The 21,514-nt window shown below is 35.4% G+C and overlaps 1 protein-coding gene across 1 annotated transcript in view; it reads right to left on the bottom strand.

Annotated features, from left to right (window-relative positions):
• ACSS3 (acyl-CoA synthetase short chain family member 3) overlaps nt 1-21,514 on the bottom strand; it is a 245,851-nt gene that overhangs the window by 57,606 nt on the left and 166,731 nt on the right. The window contains 1 exon segment of the mRNA XM_074270876.1: nt 9,433-9,536. Coding sequence (XP_074126977.1) covers nt 9,433-9,536 — 104 coding nt within the window.

Here is a 21,514-nt window from a genome sequence, read left to right as displayed (position 1 = left end):
GCAACTGAAGTAGTTGGGTGAATGATCATTTTTCAAGTTTTGTACACATGTATGGCAGCAAAGCAATATAGCCTATTTCAGTAAAATTAGCCAATAAGACTCTCTTAATGAAGGATTTAGAAGCTAACACTATTTCAATCATAAGCCAGATCAAGAATTCCCTAGTAAGGAACAACTATATCTTTTTATTAAAATTCTTCTATGAAATGATCAGTTCTCAGCTTTCTTATATATTATGTTTTCAATTTTGAGCCACAGACTCAATAAGGAGTAATATAAGAAAATTATTATTAATGAAATAAAAGCAGTTGTTAGTCACAAGAAATCTATCCCTGGGATTACAAATTGAATTGGGTTACAAAAACAAGCTGGTTTTATAAACACATATCGACTGTAGTGTTTTCATGAATTCCAAGTCACATAGCTTAATCAATTTTTATTTACACATTTTAGTTATGAAGTAGATTTCACTGATTGTTAAAAATTATCCATGCCATTTTGTTGTTAAATACTTTATTTATACTCTGATGTAGATATATGTGCAAGCACAAATAAAGATATACACACAGGCAATCAGACAGAATATGAAATGTGCCCAGTGTATGGAACTATTGTGGTCCCCAAATTCCTTCCAGCCTATATATTATATATATATATATATATATATATATATATATATATATATATATATATATATATAGAGAGAGAGAGAGAGAGAGAGAGAGAGAGAGAGAGAGAGAGAGAAAGAGAGAATATATATGTATATATTCATATATCTATGAAAAACAGACAGGCAGAAAAACAGAGAGAAATAGACATGGAGGAAGAAGAGAAGACAGAAAGTGGAGGGGAAGATTTCTGTTCAGATTCAGGTTGGATTATATCACCTAAGAAGTCCTTTCTAACTCTGAGTTTGTATAATTCTAATTTCATACTCTAAACATAATTCTCCCCAACATCTATGAACTATTTTCTTTTGACATCTCCAAGTAATCTGGATTCATTAAACATATATATATATAATATATATTTAAAAATATTATATATATTTAATATACTTGCATATTATATTTATATGTGCACATTATATACATGTATATGTGCACAGAAAAACACATACATATTGTGAAGGTCCGGGCTAGCTTCTCTGAAGGACTCAGAATAAGTCCTTGCCCATGTTGGGCGCCAAAATGTAATGTCCTGTAGTCTCTCAGTTGTAATCCTTCTCTGGAAGGAGGTTTCTTTTCTGTATAATCTTTTCCTCTGTGAGCAGATTTCTTGGGAGGTTTCTGGAGCCTTCCCCTCCACAAGTGTGGGATTGCTGGACTTGGAAATCCATGGGACGTCTTCTCTTTGACCCAATCCAGACTGCCTCCTTGCCCGACTGCCCTCCTCTTTTATCCTCCCACAGAATGGGTTTGTGGGTATTCCAAAGGTGTAAATTCCTTTCAGAAGACTAAAGATTTAACTCCTTTCAGAAGACTAAAGGTGTTAACTCCTTTTAAAGATATGAACTAAAGGTGTGAATTCTGAGCTAGAAAATTGCCAAGTACCAACTTACCACCTAGTAAGAACCTAATAACATATACATATATACAATGTATACATGTGTCTATGTAGGTAAGTATGCATTTAAGTATCTATCTATCTATCTATCTATCTATCTATAGATAGATAGATATACATGCTTATACATATAAACATCTACGTGTATGTATGAATATATGTGAGTACATTCTTATATATAAATATAAAATCATGTACATATGAATAATTGAGATTCATCCTCACAAGATTTCCATGTACCAGTGAAATTTTGGGTTCTGTTTCATTGCCTGTGTATACATGTGGTGTCTGTATATTGATGTATGTGTGTACATCTACATATAATACTTGTGTCTATGTCCATATATGCATTACACATATGTACATCCATATATATTATTGTATTATGCCTATATATATATATATATATATATATATATATATATATATATATATATAAATGTGTATGTATATCTCATATCATTAGTCATTGATTGGCAAGAGACTTCTTCTACTAATGCAAATCAGCATCTTTTCTATAAAGCATAGTGTTAGAGTTTGTTTTAGAGATATTGATTGTTTTTTAGAGATATTTAAGCGACTTTTTCAGGATCCCACAATTAGTACGTAACACAGATAAAAAGTGAATCCAGGTTTTCCTGATTCTGAGCAGTTTGGTATTTGGTATTTATGACACCCCATTGCCTACACACACACCACACACACATACACACACACACACACACACACACACACACACACACTTTAAAAAATGGGACTTTTAAAAAATATTTCACTGGTATAAAACTTTCCTCTTGGGTAGCAAATTACTTCTTCCAATAAAAACCTGCAACCTCTGGACTCAACAGCAGCACTAAGCATCACAGATACAAAGAAAAGTGAAAACATATTTTGCCCTTAGGAAGTTCACGTTCTAATAGAAGAGACTGCATGTAAACAGATGGTCTATACAGCAGATTCATAAAAGAAATGCCTTCAAAGAAAGATTAGTCAAGGAAGAACTTTTTTCCCCCCAGTTCAGTTATATGTGTAAGCATACCCATCCAAACATTTGACATAAGTCCAAATGCCATAAAATAGAGTAGGAAAAGTACAAGTCTTTTTTTTTTTTTTTTTTTTAAAGAGAAAACCACCATATTTTGCACAATAATGGGAACCTATTCAAACCTGATTAATGCACCACTGCACCAATATAATGTGTGCATTAGAGAACAACACATTAAAGAAATATCACAAAAACACTTGAAATTCAACACCCACTGGGGACCTTGAATATACTTGTTTCTCAAGCTTTAGTTAATCCTTTTGGAAGCCTCAATGCATTAATTGCATGCATCTGCAATCCCTATTATTTTTAGAGATAATCAAATAATATAATTTTATTTATGAAGGCAGTTTACTTTTGACAAATTTTACCTCAGATCCAGTCTGAAGAGAACCCCACAACCCTTCTGAGGACAGCTGCTGGAATAGAGTCACAATCTTTCCCTTCACTCAGTAAAAGAAAACTGTTAAAATGTAGGGCAGCTAGGTGTTATGGGCCAGAACTCTGAACTTGAAACAAAGGATTATTACAAGGTACTAAGTCAGTGGAATTGTTAGAGACAATAGTTATCTAATTTAGCATTGTTCAGTATAATTGATTTAATCCCATAAGGAGATGTTATGGGACAGAACTTGAAACAAGGTACTAAGTGGATTTGAGGAGACAGTGGTTAAATCTAGTTTAGCATTGATTTAATCCTACAACAAATAATGGTTTTTTCCTAGTGATATAATGATTGGTGTATACTCAGTGTGGAACATAGCCAGAGAGGGCAGATGCACTAGAAGCTCTGGGAGGCTGAGATAGATTCATTCCATCTTCCACCTTTGTTGTGGCTAGAAGTTGAAGCACAAACCCTTGGCAGTTGGGGAGATTCAGAAGCCAGAGAAGGCAGGCAGGAGCTCAAGCTCTCAGAACCAAGGCCAGACTGAAAGGCTCTTCAGAAAGCTGCCCAGCCCCAGGAAGGAGATAATAAAGGATCTGGATTATAAAAAAGCTAACAGGGCTGCAGGAAAGGAGACAAGCTTGGAAAGAGACAATAAAGGATTTGCACTTTAACCCCTGGTTGCACTTGTGGTGTGAAAGGAAGGCTGCCTCCAGAGACCCCAAGAAAAGCCCAACAAGAGAACATTACATTTTAGAGAGAATATTACAGCTAGGTACAGTGGATTTAATGCTGGTCTGGAGTCAAAAAGACCCAAGTTCAAAACCAGTCTCAGATACTTACTAGCTGTATTGATGACATTTGGTGCAGGGCAGAGAGTTGTGGGAACCCCTTTTGGTCAGCACAAGTCCAACATGAAAGAATTCATGAACCCAAAAAGTTAGACTGGCAAAAAGAAGTTTATTGGCACTGAAAAGTCAGCTTTTGCTAGGAGGCTGACTTCCTTAGTGGCAAGGTCCTGACAGAGAAGTTAAAGTCTAGCAGAGAAATCCTAGCAGAGAGGGTTAACACTGAGAAAAGGGTGTCTTCTCAGAAGGCAGAGGTCCTCATAGGCAGCTATGCCAAGGAGAGGTCCCTTGGCGTGGCATGATTCCTGCTTTTGGGCCTCTGCAAAGAAATGAGTTTAAAATTGCCATTTTTATAAGGAAATCTGAGACTGAAGTTTCAACCTCAGTGCTGTCACTGCCCCCAGGCCCAGACACCTCCTACTCCCCTTGAATGGGATCACCCACTGGGAGTGGTTCTGAGCCAATCTTCAGCTCAATAGAGGTCAATAGAAATATCAAATCTAGAACTCCAGCTAAATGAGACCACTAAAGTAGGAGTGGTCCTGGACACAACTCAATAGAGAGTGAAATCAGTAGAGGTTGTTATTAATGGAGGGTGTTGCTAGTCCCCTCCAGGATAACAGAATGAAACTACTTATCTTGATTCCCTGGGGTGGGTCTTTCCCAGTAGAGTTTCTCAAGAGTTCAAGGAGAATTTCTCCCCTTCAAGGAGTTTCTCAAGTGTTTACCTCATGGCTCCCCCACACAGGTCAGGACAGTTTCAGGGGTCCCCCATCATTAGTCACTTATTCCTATTTGTCTTAGTTTCCTCATATATAAAATGATCTGAAGAAGGACATGGCAACCACTTCAGTATCTTAGCCAAGAAAATCCCAAATGGAGTCAGATATTGTTAAGTTCTTACTAAGTGCTAATGAGATAATGAGATATTAGGTTTTTACTAAGTGCTAAGTCGGTACATAAGGATTGCTTTTGTCCTCAGCAAATAAAATTAAATTGCTAATGGTGTGGCCATGAAAAGCCAAAGACAATAAAGAGGTTGTAAGCAAGGGAAAAGCACTATTGTTTGGGAGTGAGTAGATACTGAATGTCAAAGAGAAGGTCACAGGATCTGAATAAGCGCTACCTGGTCAACTAGTCCAGATTAGGAAACTGAGGATGAGATAGGTTAAATGACTTTTAATGAGATGAGGTGACATCTTTCAAGACAGTTGTGAAAATCGAGTAAGGCTTCATCTACTTCAGAGTTCGAGTAGGCCTGAAGGACTCTGAAGTTCGAGCAAAGGGTATTGCCTTCCCCTCCTATGATATCTCCCTCTTTCATCCAAATATGGGCAACTATGTACTTATTGGTCAAGTTCAATTTCATGGGTAGATCTTGCGTTTAGAATGTAAGACTCTCAGCCAATGAGGATGAGGGTCAGTGGTGGGAGGGGGTGTTTTGTGTTAGGGATTAAAGGTGCTGTCCTGCCCACAGGAGGAGCTTCCTCTCTTCGATAGTCTACTTGAAGAGTGGGACGCCCTTCTCGGGAGAATGTACAATAAACTTTGCTTTTCTCTAGAGCTCTCCAGCTTTTTTATTAAATGGTGTTCCCTCACCATTTCCGTACCACACAACTTGAATTAAGTCAAACACGTAATAAGCATGAATGAAGAGATTTGACTCCAGAATCAGTATTTTTCCCATTGCACCATGCTTCTGCTTATAGTTACCCAATTTTTGTTGTTTGCTTCTGTGTTCTCTGCCAAAAAGAACAATCTTTTTGTAGGAAATGAAAAAAGAAAAACACTAATAGGGAATTAGTAACTAAGATCTCCAAGTAAGAAGATCAGAAGAGAACATGTAGTGACCTTTGACAAGTTAAAATTACTTGTCTAGATAAACTACATCTCAGAGTTTCAAATGAATTGGCAGATGTGATTAATAGGCCACTGCCAATGACCTTAGAGACTTTTGGATAAAAGGAAAGCTGCATTGGAGAATGAAGGGCGAATATCCTGATTTTAATTTTTAAAACAAAGAGATTATATTCTGAAAACTATAAGTCCAGTGAATTTGATTTCCATTCTGGTGGGGGAAGAAGAATATGGAAGATATGATACCAATGATTAGTAAAACATCTAGAAAAGGAAAGACTGAAGAAAAAGAAAGGAGGAAAGGGAGACAAAGGGAGTAGAAGAAAGGGACAAGAAAAAAAAAAACAACCTAAATAATAGCTTTTAATAGTTTGATATCAAATGGGAAAAAAAAAGTCTCAGATAAAACACCTAGAAATCTGTGTTTGCTTTTTGTGCTATTTCCAGCTTTTACCAATAGCATCATCTGCTGCTTACTCAAATCTGAGACAGATTGCCAACACAGTGATGACAATGACAGAATCCTAAAACATCTGGACAGGAAAGAATTGGGCTAAATCAAGTATGATGAAAATGCAAAGATAAATAGTGTTTCAACTTAAGATTAAAAAAAAAATAACTTGTAAAGTGCAACATGGAAAGAACTTTCCATGAAAATATTTGGGAAGTTCAATGTGCTTCAAGTTCAATGAATCAACAATGTGAAAGAGAAACCAAAAATACTAATTCAGCATTTCATATCCAAGACATAATCCCTCATTTGTCTTTCCAGGTCACATTGCACGTAAACTATGAATTTATAAGTGATGAGTCTTGAGTATTATTTTTTTAAGATGGAAAAAGACAAGATGGAAAGTCCAAAAGAAGGTTAAAAGCCTCAATTTAAAGTTATGTGAACATTTGTTGAAGAAATAAGGATGTTTAATTTAAAAAAGAGAAAATGTGTTAGTGCTATAAGAGTTGTCTTCAAGAAGCTAATGGTCTGCTATACACAAATAGGGTTAGATAGGTTCTGTTGGGATGGCTAGGTTGTGTAATGGATAGAGTACCTGCTCTGGAGTCAGGAAGATTCACCTTCCTGATTTTAAATATGCCTTCAGACACGTATTAGCTCTATGACCCTGGGTTAGTCACTTTCCCCTGTTTGCTTCAGTTTCCTCACTGTCAAATAAGCTGGAGAAAGAAATGGCAAATCACTTCAGTTAATTGACAAGAAAACTCCAAATAGACTCATAAAGAGTAGGACAAAATAAAAATTTACTGAACAACAACAAAAAATGTTCCATTTGATTTCAGAAGGCAGACTAAAAGCAATGGATTTCAAGATTCCAGTACGAGTTAATTGAATCAAAGCTATCCAAAAGTGGAATAGATTCCTTGGAAAACAGTGGATTCCTCTATAATGGACAAAATGACTTTTTTGAGGATGTTAAAAAAAGGGGGGGGTAGATGAGATGGCCTCTGAAGTACCTGTTAGCTCTGTGAATATATAATTTATCATTTCCTAAACATATCTCCCTGCCTCCAATCATTCAACATATTAACATCCAAAAACTTAGAAACATCTTTCTGTTAAAGGCATTAAATCCAAGGACCTTAGGAAAGAATAAAGAGAAAATAAAGTGGTTCTTGGAGCCTAAAAGTTTAAACTTTGAACATTTCTTTTTAGAATTAGCTTCTGGTTTACTTTGGTTAAACAGACTTGATTTTTACCATGAAACTAAGAAACAGAAACATCACCAATTAGTTAAAATCTGGGACTTTAAGGATCTATGATGTAAAATGGGGGATATAATTGAGTGGGGCTAAAGTTAACCAAAGGTCTGGACTTTGTTTTAATTGTTGATACAATGAAGGGGTTCCTATAGCTTGGATTTCATTTAATATAACAAAAGGCAAAGTGAGCCCTGTTTTGGGCAATGAACATGGGAAAATGGTGATGTAGTCAGTGCAAAAAAAAAAAAAAAGTTTGTGGAAAAAAAAACAGAGAGAGAGAGATAGATTTAAATGACAATAAAAATAAAGAATCCAGTCTGACTAAAGCAGATGGTACAAGTAGGATAGAGGTGAAAATTATATATATATTACACATATATATACACACACACACACACACACACACACACACACATACATATATATATATATATATATATATATATATATACACATTATGAAGAATTTTAAATCCTAGGATAAGGACATCACATGCTATCAATGAAAAATTACTAGGACCTAGGAATGAAAACCTAGTTCTGAATTCTGTCACTGATGCTTACAATCTTTCTAACCTTAAGCAAGTCACTTTACCAGGCTTTAGTTTCCTTAAGTGTAAATGTGTGAGAGGAACTAGAAAAGCTGAAATCCCTTGACACAATACGTAGCACATAGTATATACTTAATAAGTGTTCTCTGACAATTATAAAATGCTTTGAAAACCTTAAAGTGCTATCATTATTATGAATACTATCATCATCATCAGGTAGTTAGGATCCAGCCTCAGATACTTAGTAGCTATGTGACTTAAGTCACTTATCTCTGTTTGCCTCAGCTTCCTCATCAGTAAAATGAGCTGGAGAAGGGAATGGCAATACACTCCATTATCTTTCTCAAGAAAACCCTGAATAAGTTCACAGAGTGTTAGACATGACCAAAACAACTGAGCAACAATAACCAAAAAAATCACCATCATTTTTATTATTTTTATTCTAGCCTGCCGTCCCATATGTGAAGATAAAATCTAGATGTATGATGATAAACAGGAATGAAAATAACAAGATTGGAAAAGTAAAAATGAATTTGAGATATATTTCAGATGAATGATTGCTAAAACTAGATACAAGAATCTAAGAAGAAATCAATGACCTGAAGTTTTCAAGTCTGGAGAAAAGAGAATAGAAATACCAGGGGAAGAAGCAGGGAAGCTGATTAACAAGATGAATACCAAATAGTTTTTATCTTTGCAATCAAGGCCTTATGAATCTTGGTATTGGCAATTTCCATATCACAAATAGATTATCTCTTGGGCTTTAGATGACATTCATTTATTACATTTCCTTAATTCCTTTTTTTCATTAAGAATTCAGTTTGTAAAGAGCAGAAAGGGACCTGTATGCGCCAAAATGTTTGTGGCAGCTCTTTTTGTTGTAGCTAGAAACTGGAAGTTGAATGGATGTCCATCAGTTGGAGAATGGTTGGGTAAATTGTGGTATATGAAGGTTATGGAATATTATTGTTCTGTAAGAAATGACCAGCAGGAGGAATACAGAGAGGCTTGGTGAGACTTACATCAACTGATGCTGAGTGAAATGAGCAGAACTAGAAGATCGTTGTACACTTCAATTCTGTATGAGGATGTATTCTGATGGAAGTGGAAATCTTCAACATAAAGAAGATCCAACTCACTTCCAGTTGATCAATGATGGACAGAAATAACTACACCCAGAGAAGGAACACTGGGAAGTGAATGTAAATTGTTAGCACTACTGTCTATCTACCCAGGTTACTTATACCTTCGGAAGCTAATACTTAATGTGCAACAAGAAAATGGTATTTACACACATATATTGTATCTAGGTTATATTGTAACACATGTAAAATGTATGGGATTGCCAGTCATCAGGGGGAGGGAGTGGAGGAAGGGAGGGGATAATTTGGAAAAATGAATACAAGGGATAATATTATTAAAAAAAAAAAAAAAAAAATTCAGTTTGTACTTGAAAACTGCTCACCTGTTTGCCACCAGTGATCCAAGACAGGTACTCGGAAAACATTTTTAGACCACTCCAGTGTCTCCACATCACAGTGTTCACCAGCCACAAATAGAGTTTTGAACCTGAATTGAAGAGAGAAACATATTGTAAATTATTCCTTGCAAATACATTTTAAGAATAATAGAACTTCCTTATAACAAGGTGTTCTAGGGACAACACATACAGAGCACTAACTTGATGATATTGAGATATGCTGTACATAACCACTGTGAGGTATGAGTTCAGTCACAAAATCACCAAATTATAGAGGCAGCGTGCATAAATTGCTGGCTTTGAAGTCACTTATGGCATCCAAGAAGTATGTGAGACCATGAACAAGTCTCTTAGACACAACAAACTTAACTCTCTTAGACACAAGTTGCAGATGAGGTGCTGGCCTGCAATGGTTGTGGCAATTTCCTCACCCAGGAGATCCCAATCCCATTGAAAGAAGCAGTCCAGTCCTTATCCCCCAAATCAAAATCATATTACATAATTCAATTTACATGGAGGATATATGAAAGTATCTATGGACATGCACTAGAAGAAAAACAGTATAGGATTGTAAATGTAGAGACTGAAAGGTACTTAGAGGTCACAAATCCAACTACCTCATTTTACAGATGAGAAAACGGCTGAAAGAGTTTATCTACATACCTAGCAAATATCTGAGGCAGAATTTGAATCTGGGTCCTCCTGACTCCAAACTCAGAACTCTAACTAGTGTTTTACCTAGTTTGACTTCTAAATTATATAGATGAAATTTTACCCAATTCAGAAAATGTCTAAGACCTCTTTCTTTTGATCATAAATAGGAAGAATTTAGGGGTTCAACATTTGCACTCAGCATTCCACGTAAGCATCCACATAAGTATTTGTAAAGAAATATTGAAAACGATTTATCTCATATTCAGAGCTTCTCCATATTCTTCCTGGATGTACACTTTCCATCTCAACATCAATTTTTTTTTTCCAATTTCTAAGGGATGAATGGGATTGGTGATTGGCCAGATAATCACTTCTACTCCGGAATTCCACTATTGAAGTTGACCTTTACATAAGCAAGATAATATTAAGGAGAAGCTACTAATATACTGTTGATAAAGCTATTAGTGGATATAATTGTTCTAGAACAAATAGTTGTTAAATGTTTACTATGCGCTAGTCATTGAGACCATAAAGTCTCTATGCTCAGAGTTTATATTTCAGAGTCAATAAATACTTTTAAGTACCTAATATTTGCCTATGATTGAAAGCCTTAAAAGTGCACAAAAATGTTATAAACATAAAATAGACCCTCCCCTTGAGATTTTAATTTAATAAGGGGGAAACTGAACACATAATAAAAAGAAGCTAAAAAGATGTGGGAGGAGGGGTAGTACCCAGCATGGAGTGGGAAATGATCCAAGGACTATTTGGATTATTTACATTTCTTATATATAATGTGATCTTGCTTCCAAATTTGTGCCCATTTTCTACTTAGAATATCCTAATTTACTACCTCTTTTATCCATTGGCTTTTAAAACATCCATTAGGCCTAGGATCAAATACTACTGAGTATTAGGCCTAGCAGTGATACAGCTGCTTCAAAGACTACAAACTGATAATGTTTTATATGTAATTCTAAATTGCTTCCCAGAATGGCTGTGCCCATTCACTGGTCCATCAATACTACATCAATATATCCATTTTCCCTATCCTGAGATTAAAAAAGAAATAATTAGGAAAAAAAATTCTGGCAAGTCTCTCTAAGAAGGATCTAATTTGCTAAGATATTTATAGAATTCAAATTTATAAGAAAAACAGCCATTCCTGAATTAATAAAAGAATAAGAATAGATAATTCTTAAGGGAAGAAACTCAGTATATCAATAGCTACATGGAAAAAAATGCTTCAAATCACTACTAGGGAAATACAAATTAAAGCTGTTATGACATTCAACTTTACACCCTCTTACTTTTCCAGCTCCCCAACATCTGTTGACTTACCCCACTATCATGACAAGGTTCTTGAGGACAAGGACTATATTATATTATTTCTTGCACTTAACACAGTATCTAGAACATTACTAAATATCTACCCTTCTCTCTGTTTTTGTCTCCGTCTGTGTGCCTCTTTTTCTTTTCCATTTCTGCTTCCCTCCCTTTCCCTCTCTTCCTTCTATCAGTAGAAGCTGTTATAGAGAAGATTCCCATTTAAGTATGGTTTGAAAAAAAATCTTTAATGTCTCTTACAACTCAAGTTTTATAATTCTGTTATAAATGTTTTTTTTTTAAATATAGAAGTGAACAAAAAGCCCATGTATAAAATGATTCACATAAGAAAAGTATGCATAGAAAAAGCATATCTTTAATAAGAGCAGAGATTTTTTTAAAAGAACCAGAAAAATTTTAATTCCCTCTTCAAAAACAAACAAAAAAGAAGCTGGTTATAGATAAAAAAGAGACAAATCTTCCTGGATTTATCTAGCACACTCCATTTTAAGATAAGAATAAACATCCTTTGCAAAAGATTAAGATTTATCAATCCTTATTTTTGGTTCAGAAAATATGGTCACTGGAAATAAGACACAGCTCTGTATAGAGTAATTGGGGAAAATATTAAAGGAATATGAAGAATTTAAGATAGTATAAAATGATGAATGTTACAGCAAATGATCTTCTAGTTTGAATTGTCTATAATTCAGTAATTATTCAACAAGCATTAATTAAGTCCTTATTATGTACCATCCACAGGACAAGATGCTCTGGATATAAAAATAAGACAAAAAAAAAACAACACTCTCTTCTGATTGAACTTAGGTTCAATTGGGAAAGACAGTCCACATAGAACTACAAACAAAATACTTACAAGGTAATTGAGGGGGAGGGCAGCAGCAGCTCACAGTTGGAGACAGAAATCAAAAATGGCTTCATATAGAGGAAACCATGTGAGTTGATAGTAAATTAGAGGCTTAAAGGCAAAAATGAGGTGGACAGGCTTCTTAGTCATGAGAAATCCCCAAAGTTAACTCACATAAATGGGAATTGTAGTGTCCCATAAGAAGAACAATAATGAGACCAGCTTTGCTGGACCACAGAGCATATGATGGGGAGAAATGTAATAAGGACAGAATGTTGTAGTTGGGGACCAGGTTGTGAGGCCTTTTAAGTACCAAATCTAAAGGGTTATATTTGCCTTTAGAACTGGGGGTCTTAAACTATGGTTAGATATTAACATTCTGGGAGCTTGAATGGGGGGAAACGTCTTTATTTTCAACAAACTTTAACTGAAACTTGGAATTTCCTTCAATTATTTAAAAACATTATTCTGAAAGGGGTCTTTCACCAGACTACCTGGGGTGAAGGTGGGAGGACCACATTTAAGAGTCTCTTCTCTGGTGATAGGTGAAAGCCAATGGAATTCATTAAGTGATAGAAAAACGTAATTCTGCACTTTGAGAAAATGTCTTTTGGGGCAGTTGGGTGGCACAGTAGACAGAATATCTGCCCTGAAGTCAGGAAGATCTGAGTTCAAATGCAACTTCAGATACCTACCAGCTATATGACCGTGAGAAAGTCACATAATTTCAATTGCCTCCTTTCTAACCCCCACCCCAACTCCAAAAATAAAGAAAAATTCCTTTGGCACCTAAGTAAATATGCCCGAGTGGAAAGAACACTGTACTTAAAATCAAGACATACCTTTAGATAGAAAAATGTCTTAGATCCTTATATGTGTATGTGGGGGGGGGGTAGTAGGAAGAAGGGGAAGAAACATTTACTAGAGTTGAATTTCTTTTTTTTAATTCTGCTACATACAAGTTGGGTAAGGAAATGCCATAGGCTACTAGGTGGCCCACGGATGGAGTATCAGGCCTGGAATCACAACACGTGAGTTCAAATGAGCTGGAGAAGGAAATAGAAAAACACTTCCATTTCTCTGCAAAGAAACTTCAACTGGGATGATAAAGAGTTGGGCATAACTGGAATGACTAACAATAACAATAATAGGTACATTTAGAGCCATTAAGTAGCTAACTGATTTATGATGAATAAAAAGGTCCTAAAGACATACAATTACTCTTAAATAATCAAAGTGAAAAACAATTTAATTATCAATAGATCACAAAAATATATCAGAAAAATGGTATAAAAATTTTTATATTACTGAATATTTTTAAAGGAATTGTTCTACATGGATACCCTACTATATTTACTATTCTACTGCAGTATAGTTGGGAAAGCATAGGAGTACCAGTCAAGAGACCACTATTCTCATTTGTTTTTTATCATTGATTAATTTTCATAAACCTACAGGAAGTCTTCCCTAACTAATCTTAATTTCTTTGCTTTCCCTCTTTATTATTTCCTATTTACCCAGCATATAGCCTGGTTTGAATATATATGTGTGTGTGTGTGTGTTTACATGTTATCTCCCCCACTAGATTGTAAGTTCCTTGAGAGAAGGCACTGTATGTTGCCTCTTTTTGTATCCCCAGAGTTTAGGACAATACCTTTAATATAGAAAGTTTAATAAATGTTTATTGAATGAATAAAAGAATGATAAACTCTCTGAAAAAGGCCCAATGTGATTTTCAGCTCCCTATTCTTATTTCTAAAACTCATCACCTTCTTTTGTTTTTCTTTTATTTTTTTTTCTTAAGTGTCTAGAACTATATCACTGAATGTTTAATGAATGAATAATTCAAAAGTAGTGATGTAGTTAGGCAGCACAGTGGATAAGATGGTAGACCTGGAGTCAAGAAGGCTCATCTCCATGAATTCAAATCCAGCCTTGGAAACTTATTAGCAGCCTCTGTGCAAATTGCTTAATGCAGTTTGCCTCAGTTTCCTGACTTGTCAAATGAGCTGGAAAAGGGCATGGCAAAAACTATTCAAGCATCTTTGCCAAAACAAATTGTCATGTACAGTCGGAGATAATAGAAATCACTGCACAGGAAATGATACATCAATTTTTAGAAAATTTGGGAATGTTTATTTTGCAAATTCTGGGGTCCTTAACTTAGGGTTCATGAACTTTTAAAAATTATATTTTTCATAATTGTATTTCAATATAATTGTTTCTCTTTGTAATACCTTGCATTTTACTTTATGCATTTAAAAAAAACCATGATTCTGAGAAATACCCCATAGATTATCAAAAAGGGCCAAAAAGAGACAAGTGTAAGAAGCCAGATTTGAGACCTGTGTTTCCACCAAATGAAGTTGCTAAGACCATTCTTTTCACTAACAAGTTTTGTTTTCATTAACCTTATCATTAAGACCTTCTAAAATTTATATAGTCTATCAATCAACTAATCAACAGTACAATGAATACTGTAAATGCTTTCCCTGAATAGACTTTATATAGGAAAGCTGAAAATTAAGTGCCTTTATGTTTAACCCTGGTAGCAGAGTATATTTATTGTACCTAAAATAATTTTAGTAGAATATGAGCTCCTTGAGGGCAGGATTAACTCAGGTTTTTTATTTTTATTTTTATTTTGAATTCCTAGCATATAACAAATGCTTTAAAAATGCATGTTGAATTGAATTGAATCTGATTAATTTTTTTAAGTGAATGGAAGCCCTATAAAATGCTATCTCTTTTGTAGGCCCCTTCTCTCCTCTAACACAGTCATGACATATCACTTAATTCCTAAACTACAATTCTCTACTGGTTGGTCTGTGACAATACCCCAAGAGTCTCCTCACTCAGGTCCCTCCTCCATTAGGTTTCTAAAGTGATCATTCTTTTGGGCAGCTCTGACCATATTACCTTCTCAAACCTGGCCTTTCCACCAGATTTAAAATGTTACTAGATGAGGAAGTGAGTCTAATGACTTAATATAATACTGTCTCACTTAAAATCAATTCATCCACGTCAAAATATTACCTCTTGCTATCACTGGTCTTCTCCAAAATGAATACACAACAACAAAATCCATAACCATACTTTTGCCCAGGTTTCCTGCTTTATTCCTATTTACTTTGTATATTGTACTCTAGTATCCAGTGACAGTAGCCATCTTGCTGTTGTCTATCACATCCAACAATCCATCCTTCCACTCTGGGCTTGTGACAATGGACATTGATTGAGTTGGTCTCAGTCAAATTGATACCTATTAAAGTCTTTAACTTAAAAAGCCCAAGGTCTTCCCTTGAATCCAAGTCCATCTCCAGTCATTCTGATCTTTATATGGCCATCGGACCCAGATGGCTCTGGAGAAGAAAGTGAGGCTGGTGACCTTGCACAACCTTCTCTTATTTAAATCTAGTTTACTTATATGTCATGTCATCACCTACCTAATGTCATGGTCCTTTCCAATAATGAAAGACAAATGGCAGCAACTTACCCTTTGCCTTATATTTATTTGTACATATATAATTGTTTGAATGTTGTTTGCTCCCAGTAGAACTTCAGTTCCTTGAGGGAAGGAACTGTTCTTACCTTTTCTGAATCCCCTGCACTTAGGGCAATGTCTACCAATGTCACTCATTTCAGTCATGTCTGATTCTTCATGACCCAGTTTGGGGTTTCCCTGACAAAGATACTGGAATAGTTTGCTATTTCTTTCTCCAGCTCATTTTACAGGGAAGAAACTATGGTAAACAGTTAAGTGACTTGCCTTGAGACCATACAACTAATTCTTATCTGGGGCTAGATTTGAACTCAGGAAGATTAGTTTTTCTGGCTCTCTATCCACTTTATCATCTAATTGCTTGTCTATTCTATAGTAAGTGCTCAGTAAATGCTTCTTTACTTGATTTGATCTCTTGACTTTAAATGTTTCTATGTCAAGAAATACATGGCAATTTTTTTTCACCTAAAATGGAAGCTATTTTTACAATGAATTTCCAAAAATGTAATGTAGCTAATTTATGCTAAATACTCAATATAGCATTGCCTTTCAATAAGCCTTCCTAAGGAAAGGAATCACCATCTGCTAAAACAAAGTTATGTAGCCAATAAAATGATCTCATTCTAGCTTCACTTTTATTTCTGAAAAAAAAAAATCTAATAGCTTTTACAATGATCAGCTGTTATTTTTTTCTACTGATTTACATTTTTAATGCTTTTTATATTGGCATCAGACATTCCCAGATCGCTACCCTATTCTGACTTGATGGGAATCTTCCTTTATAACAAAGAAAAGCAACTAAGCTAAGCCAATGAATAAAAGAGACCCCCTCTCTTCCTCTTTCCCTCCCCTTAAATGAAGTATTTCATGCTTTCTCAAACTCAAAACACTTGGAACTACAACCATTTAAACTATATTCAGTTCTGATTTTGGGGCCATGGAAAATCAGCAGTATTTATTTGTTGAACACCCCAACTGTAAGCAAGACAGTATATGGTTGGAGAGGGGTGGGAGAGGCACAAAGAAACACAAAGGTAATTTTGTAATAGAAATTGTACAGGCTGGGAAATCAGAAGACCTGTGTTCAACATTTACTACATGTATGATCTTTTAGCCAAGGCTTTTAACTTCCATTGGCATAATTTCCTTCATCTATAAAATGAGTGATTTTAGATCAGACTGGTTTCTGAGATTCCTTCCAGCTCCAGAACTATAATCCTACATTTAAAAAACATACGAAAGGATTCCTATTCAGGTTCCAGTTAGACCACAAGATCTAAATGGTCCCTGCTAATTCTAAGATTGTATAATTCTAATTTTATACTCTAAATATAACTCTCTCCAATAACAATGAGCTCTTTTGCTGTTCTCCAAAGATACTGGACCCATCAAATTCAAATGAGAATAAAGTAGCTGTCACTTGTCTGACTGAGAGGCTAATCACTGCAGCTTGGCTAAAAAAAAAAAAAAAGTGTTTATTTCCTGCAATCAGTGTAAGAATTTAAAGGAACTGATACTGAAATGTTCAAAATTAACCTCAAGTAGTTGACATAATAGAATTTTCTCAGTCATATAATCATACTTTAGGATAGTGATATGTTATCTTTCAGTTGTTTTTGTCATGTCCAATATTTTGTGACTCCTTTTGGAATTTTCTACTAGTGTGGTTTACTATTTCCTTCTCCAATTCATTTTACAGATGAGGAAACTGAGATAAACAGAGTTAAATAATTTTCCCAGGGTCCCACAACTATTAAGTGTCTGAGGTGAGGTTGGAACTCAGGAAGATCTGTCTATCCATTGAACCTCTTACGTGCCTTATAATGGCAATCAGGTATTAAGGAAAGAGAGCTAGATTCAAGAAACCTAGAATTGGTACGTATTAGATCTATAATGATGGGGAGGTCACTGATCCTAGAGTGGCCTGAACAAGGCTGAGCCCACTAGCCTGTGATATATTGCTAAGTACTTGTGTAATACACTCTATGCTGATGGATTTGTGTGTATCTGTTTCTCGTAAGACCTTTCAGCCCAGAAACCTGCTAACAATATCTGCCTTGACTCCCCACTTCTCTTTGGTGTTTTTCATCTCTCTTTCTGAGAAGTCAGGGGGAGAGGGCAGGATCACTTCCTTTTTGGTGTTTTCACCCCCTTTCCTGAGAAAACAGGGAGGGTGTGACCACCTGTGTTCTAAGACAAAAGAAAGTGGGAGATGTAGAGGGCTGAAACTCTGAATCAGACAAGAGAGCACTTAAAGCTACCTATCTGATATAAGACAATGGCTCTGTTAGCATATATTTAGATGATGGCTCTTTTCACAATTGATGCTTGCTGAATGTTTGGTAGTAAGATAATCAATCTTCGTCAAAGATTGGAGGGTGGAGGGAGAGCAGTGAGAGGCATTTATCAGCAGGATGAGGAGGAGAGAGGCTGGAGACTCCAGACTCCAGAATCCAGGATACATTTTTGGCAAGTTGTGTGGCAGCTTGCTTGCCTCCTTCACTTTTCCTCCTATAGACCAAAGACTTTGATTTATCCTGACTCCAGCTGACCCTGAGATCCTCCAGGGAGCTAGCCCATACTTTACAACTAAATGCCTTTTTATTTGGTATTAATGAAATTCATAATAACATATTTTTAAATTAAGGGCTAGAAATTACTAGCTGAATTAAAAGCAAAATAAATAACTAAAAAGGTCTACATGACCTCTTCAGGCCATCCTGATTCTGAAATTCCCTTATTCTGTGACATAAAGTAAAAATGTCAACTGTATTTGGGGGAGGAAACCAATGATATAATTCAAATTATAGAGGAAATATAATATCAAAAGTATGGGGGTTTAAACAAATATGTAAATTATGAAATTAGAAATGAGTTGAAAAATCTATCCCTGAAATGAAAAATATGAGCATACTTGCATATTAATCCCCAAAGCACCAGGCTCCTAAAGCCTCTTAAAACCAATCTGATGAGAGAGAATATGCACTCAGACAGTTTTGATTAAAAATTATGATAAGAACAAGTTCATATAGTTCTCAAAGTATTGAGGTCAAGATCTAGTCAAATTACACTCCAGGCTGATTTGGAAAGATGGATCTTTTGCATATATTTAATCATTCAAAAAGGTTACACATTGATCCAAAGACATTAGGTCACTGTAAAGAGGCTATTTATTGTGATTAACATCAGATGTTGAATTCAATGCAACTCAATTCATTAAGTACTTACTAAGCACCTACTATGTGCCAGATATTTTGTGAGTATCTGGAGGATACAAAACCCAAAACTAAACGGTCTCTTCCCAAGAAGAACCGTTTTGCTAATGAGAAATAATAGATGCACAGATAAGTAAAGTGCAAGATAATGTAAAGATGTGATGATTGCTGAGCAGGCAAAAAATACTAACAAGAAAAGTCCTAGAAGTGAGTTTTGAAGAAAGACAGAGATTCCAACAGGTAGGAGTGAGAGAGGAGTATAGTTTAGGCCTGGGTATTGTCTATGCAAAAGTACAAAAATAAGAAGTTAAATATTGTGTAGAAAGAAAAGTAAATAGACCTGTTTAAGCAGAACTGAGATTGTGTTAAAATGGAGCAGAGGTGGCTTTGAGTTTTCTAAGGCTATGCAAGTTTTAGCAGGCTGATGATAAATTAAGTCTACTGTCTAAGGTCAAATCTAAGTACAGAGACACCCATCACTAGTAGGTCCATCAAACAAAGGGGAAAAAATTAAAGGTACCAGCATCTATGTTTCTGCTTTGACAATTATGAAAGAGGAGAAAAGCAAACAGACAATTACAAGAATCATAGAATTTTATAACATCTATAAATAAGAAATTAAATGCTAATTCTCTGGATTATCACTGCACATGGGAATTCATGCAAAGTCATCCTGTTCATCTCCTTGTCTTATCTCTGCCCACTCCAATAGACTCTTTACTCACAACTATTAAATTTTCCATCTCTCTCTCTCTCTCTCTCTCTCTCTCTCTCTCTCTCTCTCTCAAACATACACACACACATACACACCCTCTACCTCTACCTCTCTCATTCAGTAACCACTACTGCTTCCCTTTTACCTCCACAATCAACTATAAAAACTTTTATTTGGCTTTTAAAGCTCTTTCCCATTCTCTTACCTTTTACTCCAGTCTAATTTTTAATGAATACTCTCTATACTTTTTAATGGAAATACAAATATTTGTTGTAGTTATCCCTTCATATTTGACTCTTCCTGTCATTTGGGGTTTTCTAGGTAAATATACTGGAATGGTTTGTCATTTCGTTCTTCAGCCATTTACATATAAAGACACTGAGACAAACAGGGTACAGTGACTTGGCCAGGGTCACATGACTAGTAAGTATCTGAGACCAGATATGAACTTGTGAAGATGAGTCTTTCTGACTCTATACCTGGAGCTCTGTGTACTATGGTGCTACCTACTTGTTCCAATTACAGATGACTCCTTGCTATTCCCTGCAAACTTCGTTTCCTAATTTTTGCCTTTTCACTTACTGTCACTTAAGTCTATGATGCTCTCCTTTCTTTTGTCTTCTTCCTTAGAGTCTTTCAAGTTTCACATTTTAATAGTATTTTATTTTTCCAAATACATACAAATGTAGTTTTCAACATTCACATTTGTAAAACGCTGTGTTTCAAATTTTTCTCCCTATCCTCCCCTTTCCCAAGAGAGCAACCAATCCAATATAGGTTAAATATGTGCAAATCCTCTAAATATTTCCATATTTATCATAATGTATAAGAAAAATCAGATCAAAAGGAGGAAAAAAAACTGAAAAAAGCCAAGCAAACAAACAACAAAAACAAAGGTGAAAATACTATGCCTTGATCCAAATTTAGGATGATTCTGAAATTGTGGGAAATAACTTTACTATTGCCCTTGCCTACTAGATTTACTTATCCTGAGTATAAAATCTTGGAATTTGTTTGAATATTGAAACCTTTATTACTAAAGAGGAAAAAAAAATTGTCTATTTTAGGAATGGCAGAAAAGTTTTTTTCCTTAAGAAGCAGCCTGCTAGTTGGATTAAAGGGAAAGAGCAATAAAATTCAAGCTTGGCCTGAGCTGGACAATGCATCTCTAGAGATAAGAAAGAGGCTAATTGCTGTCAGAAGAACACTCAAGCAAAAGAAGAAGAAAAAAAAACTTAAAAAAAAAGCTGTATTTAGTTTGTTTTAGAGTTTGTTACCTTCTAAAACATATTGGGTAATTTGTTAACATTGTAAGTTACACTTTATGGAGTTATTTAGCTATTCATTGTATTGTGAATCTTGAAAGTTTTGAAGGGAAAAGGAGAGGAGATTAATGAAGGATTGATTTGTAGGAGCAATAAAAGGTTTGCATGATTTTAGGAAGTAGGAGAAAGAATTAGGAAGGCATTTGGGAGGAGAAAGAAGAGGAGGGAGAGGGAGTAATGGGAGAGCATCTTTTATCTTCAAAAGCAAGGATTCAACTTATCCCCCCGCCCCCCACTGCTTTCTGCTACATTAGCAATACAGCGTCTAGTTAGGAAGTTGTTGAAAATTGGTTAAAGTATGTAGCAAGAAGGAAAGAGGAAAGTTTGTAATGGAAGGATTTCTGTGTGGGGAAAACTGGGAAACAGGAGGGAATCTTGACCAGTGGTGTAGTTTTGCTGTCTTCCCCAACCCCCTCCCCCCCAGATGCCCATGGCTGTCTCCTTGGAAGTGGAGGGGGAGAA

The sequence above is a fragment of the Sminthopsis crassicaudata genome, chromosome 5 (genome assembly GCF_048593235.1).
Source record: "Sminthopsis crassicaudata isolate SCR6 chromosome 5, ASM4859323v1, whole genome shotgun sequence".
Classification (NCBI taxonomy): Eukaryota; Metazoa; Chordata; class Mammalia; order Dasyuromorphia; family Dasyuridae; genus Sminthopsis; species Sminthopsis crassicaudata.
Note: the sequence above shows the minus strand (reverse complement) of the source record. Positions and strands in the feature narration are given on the sequence as shown.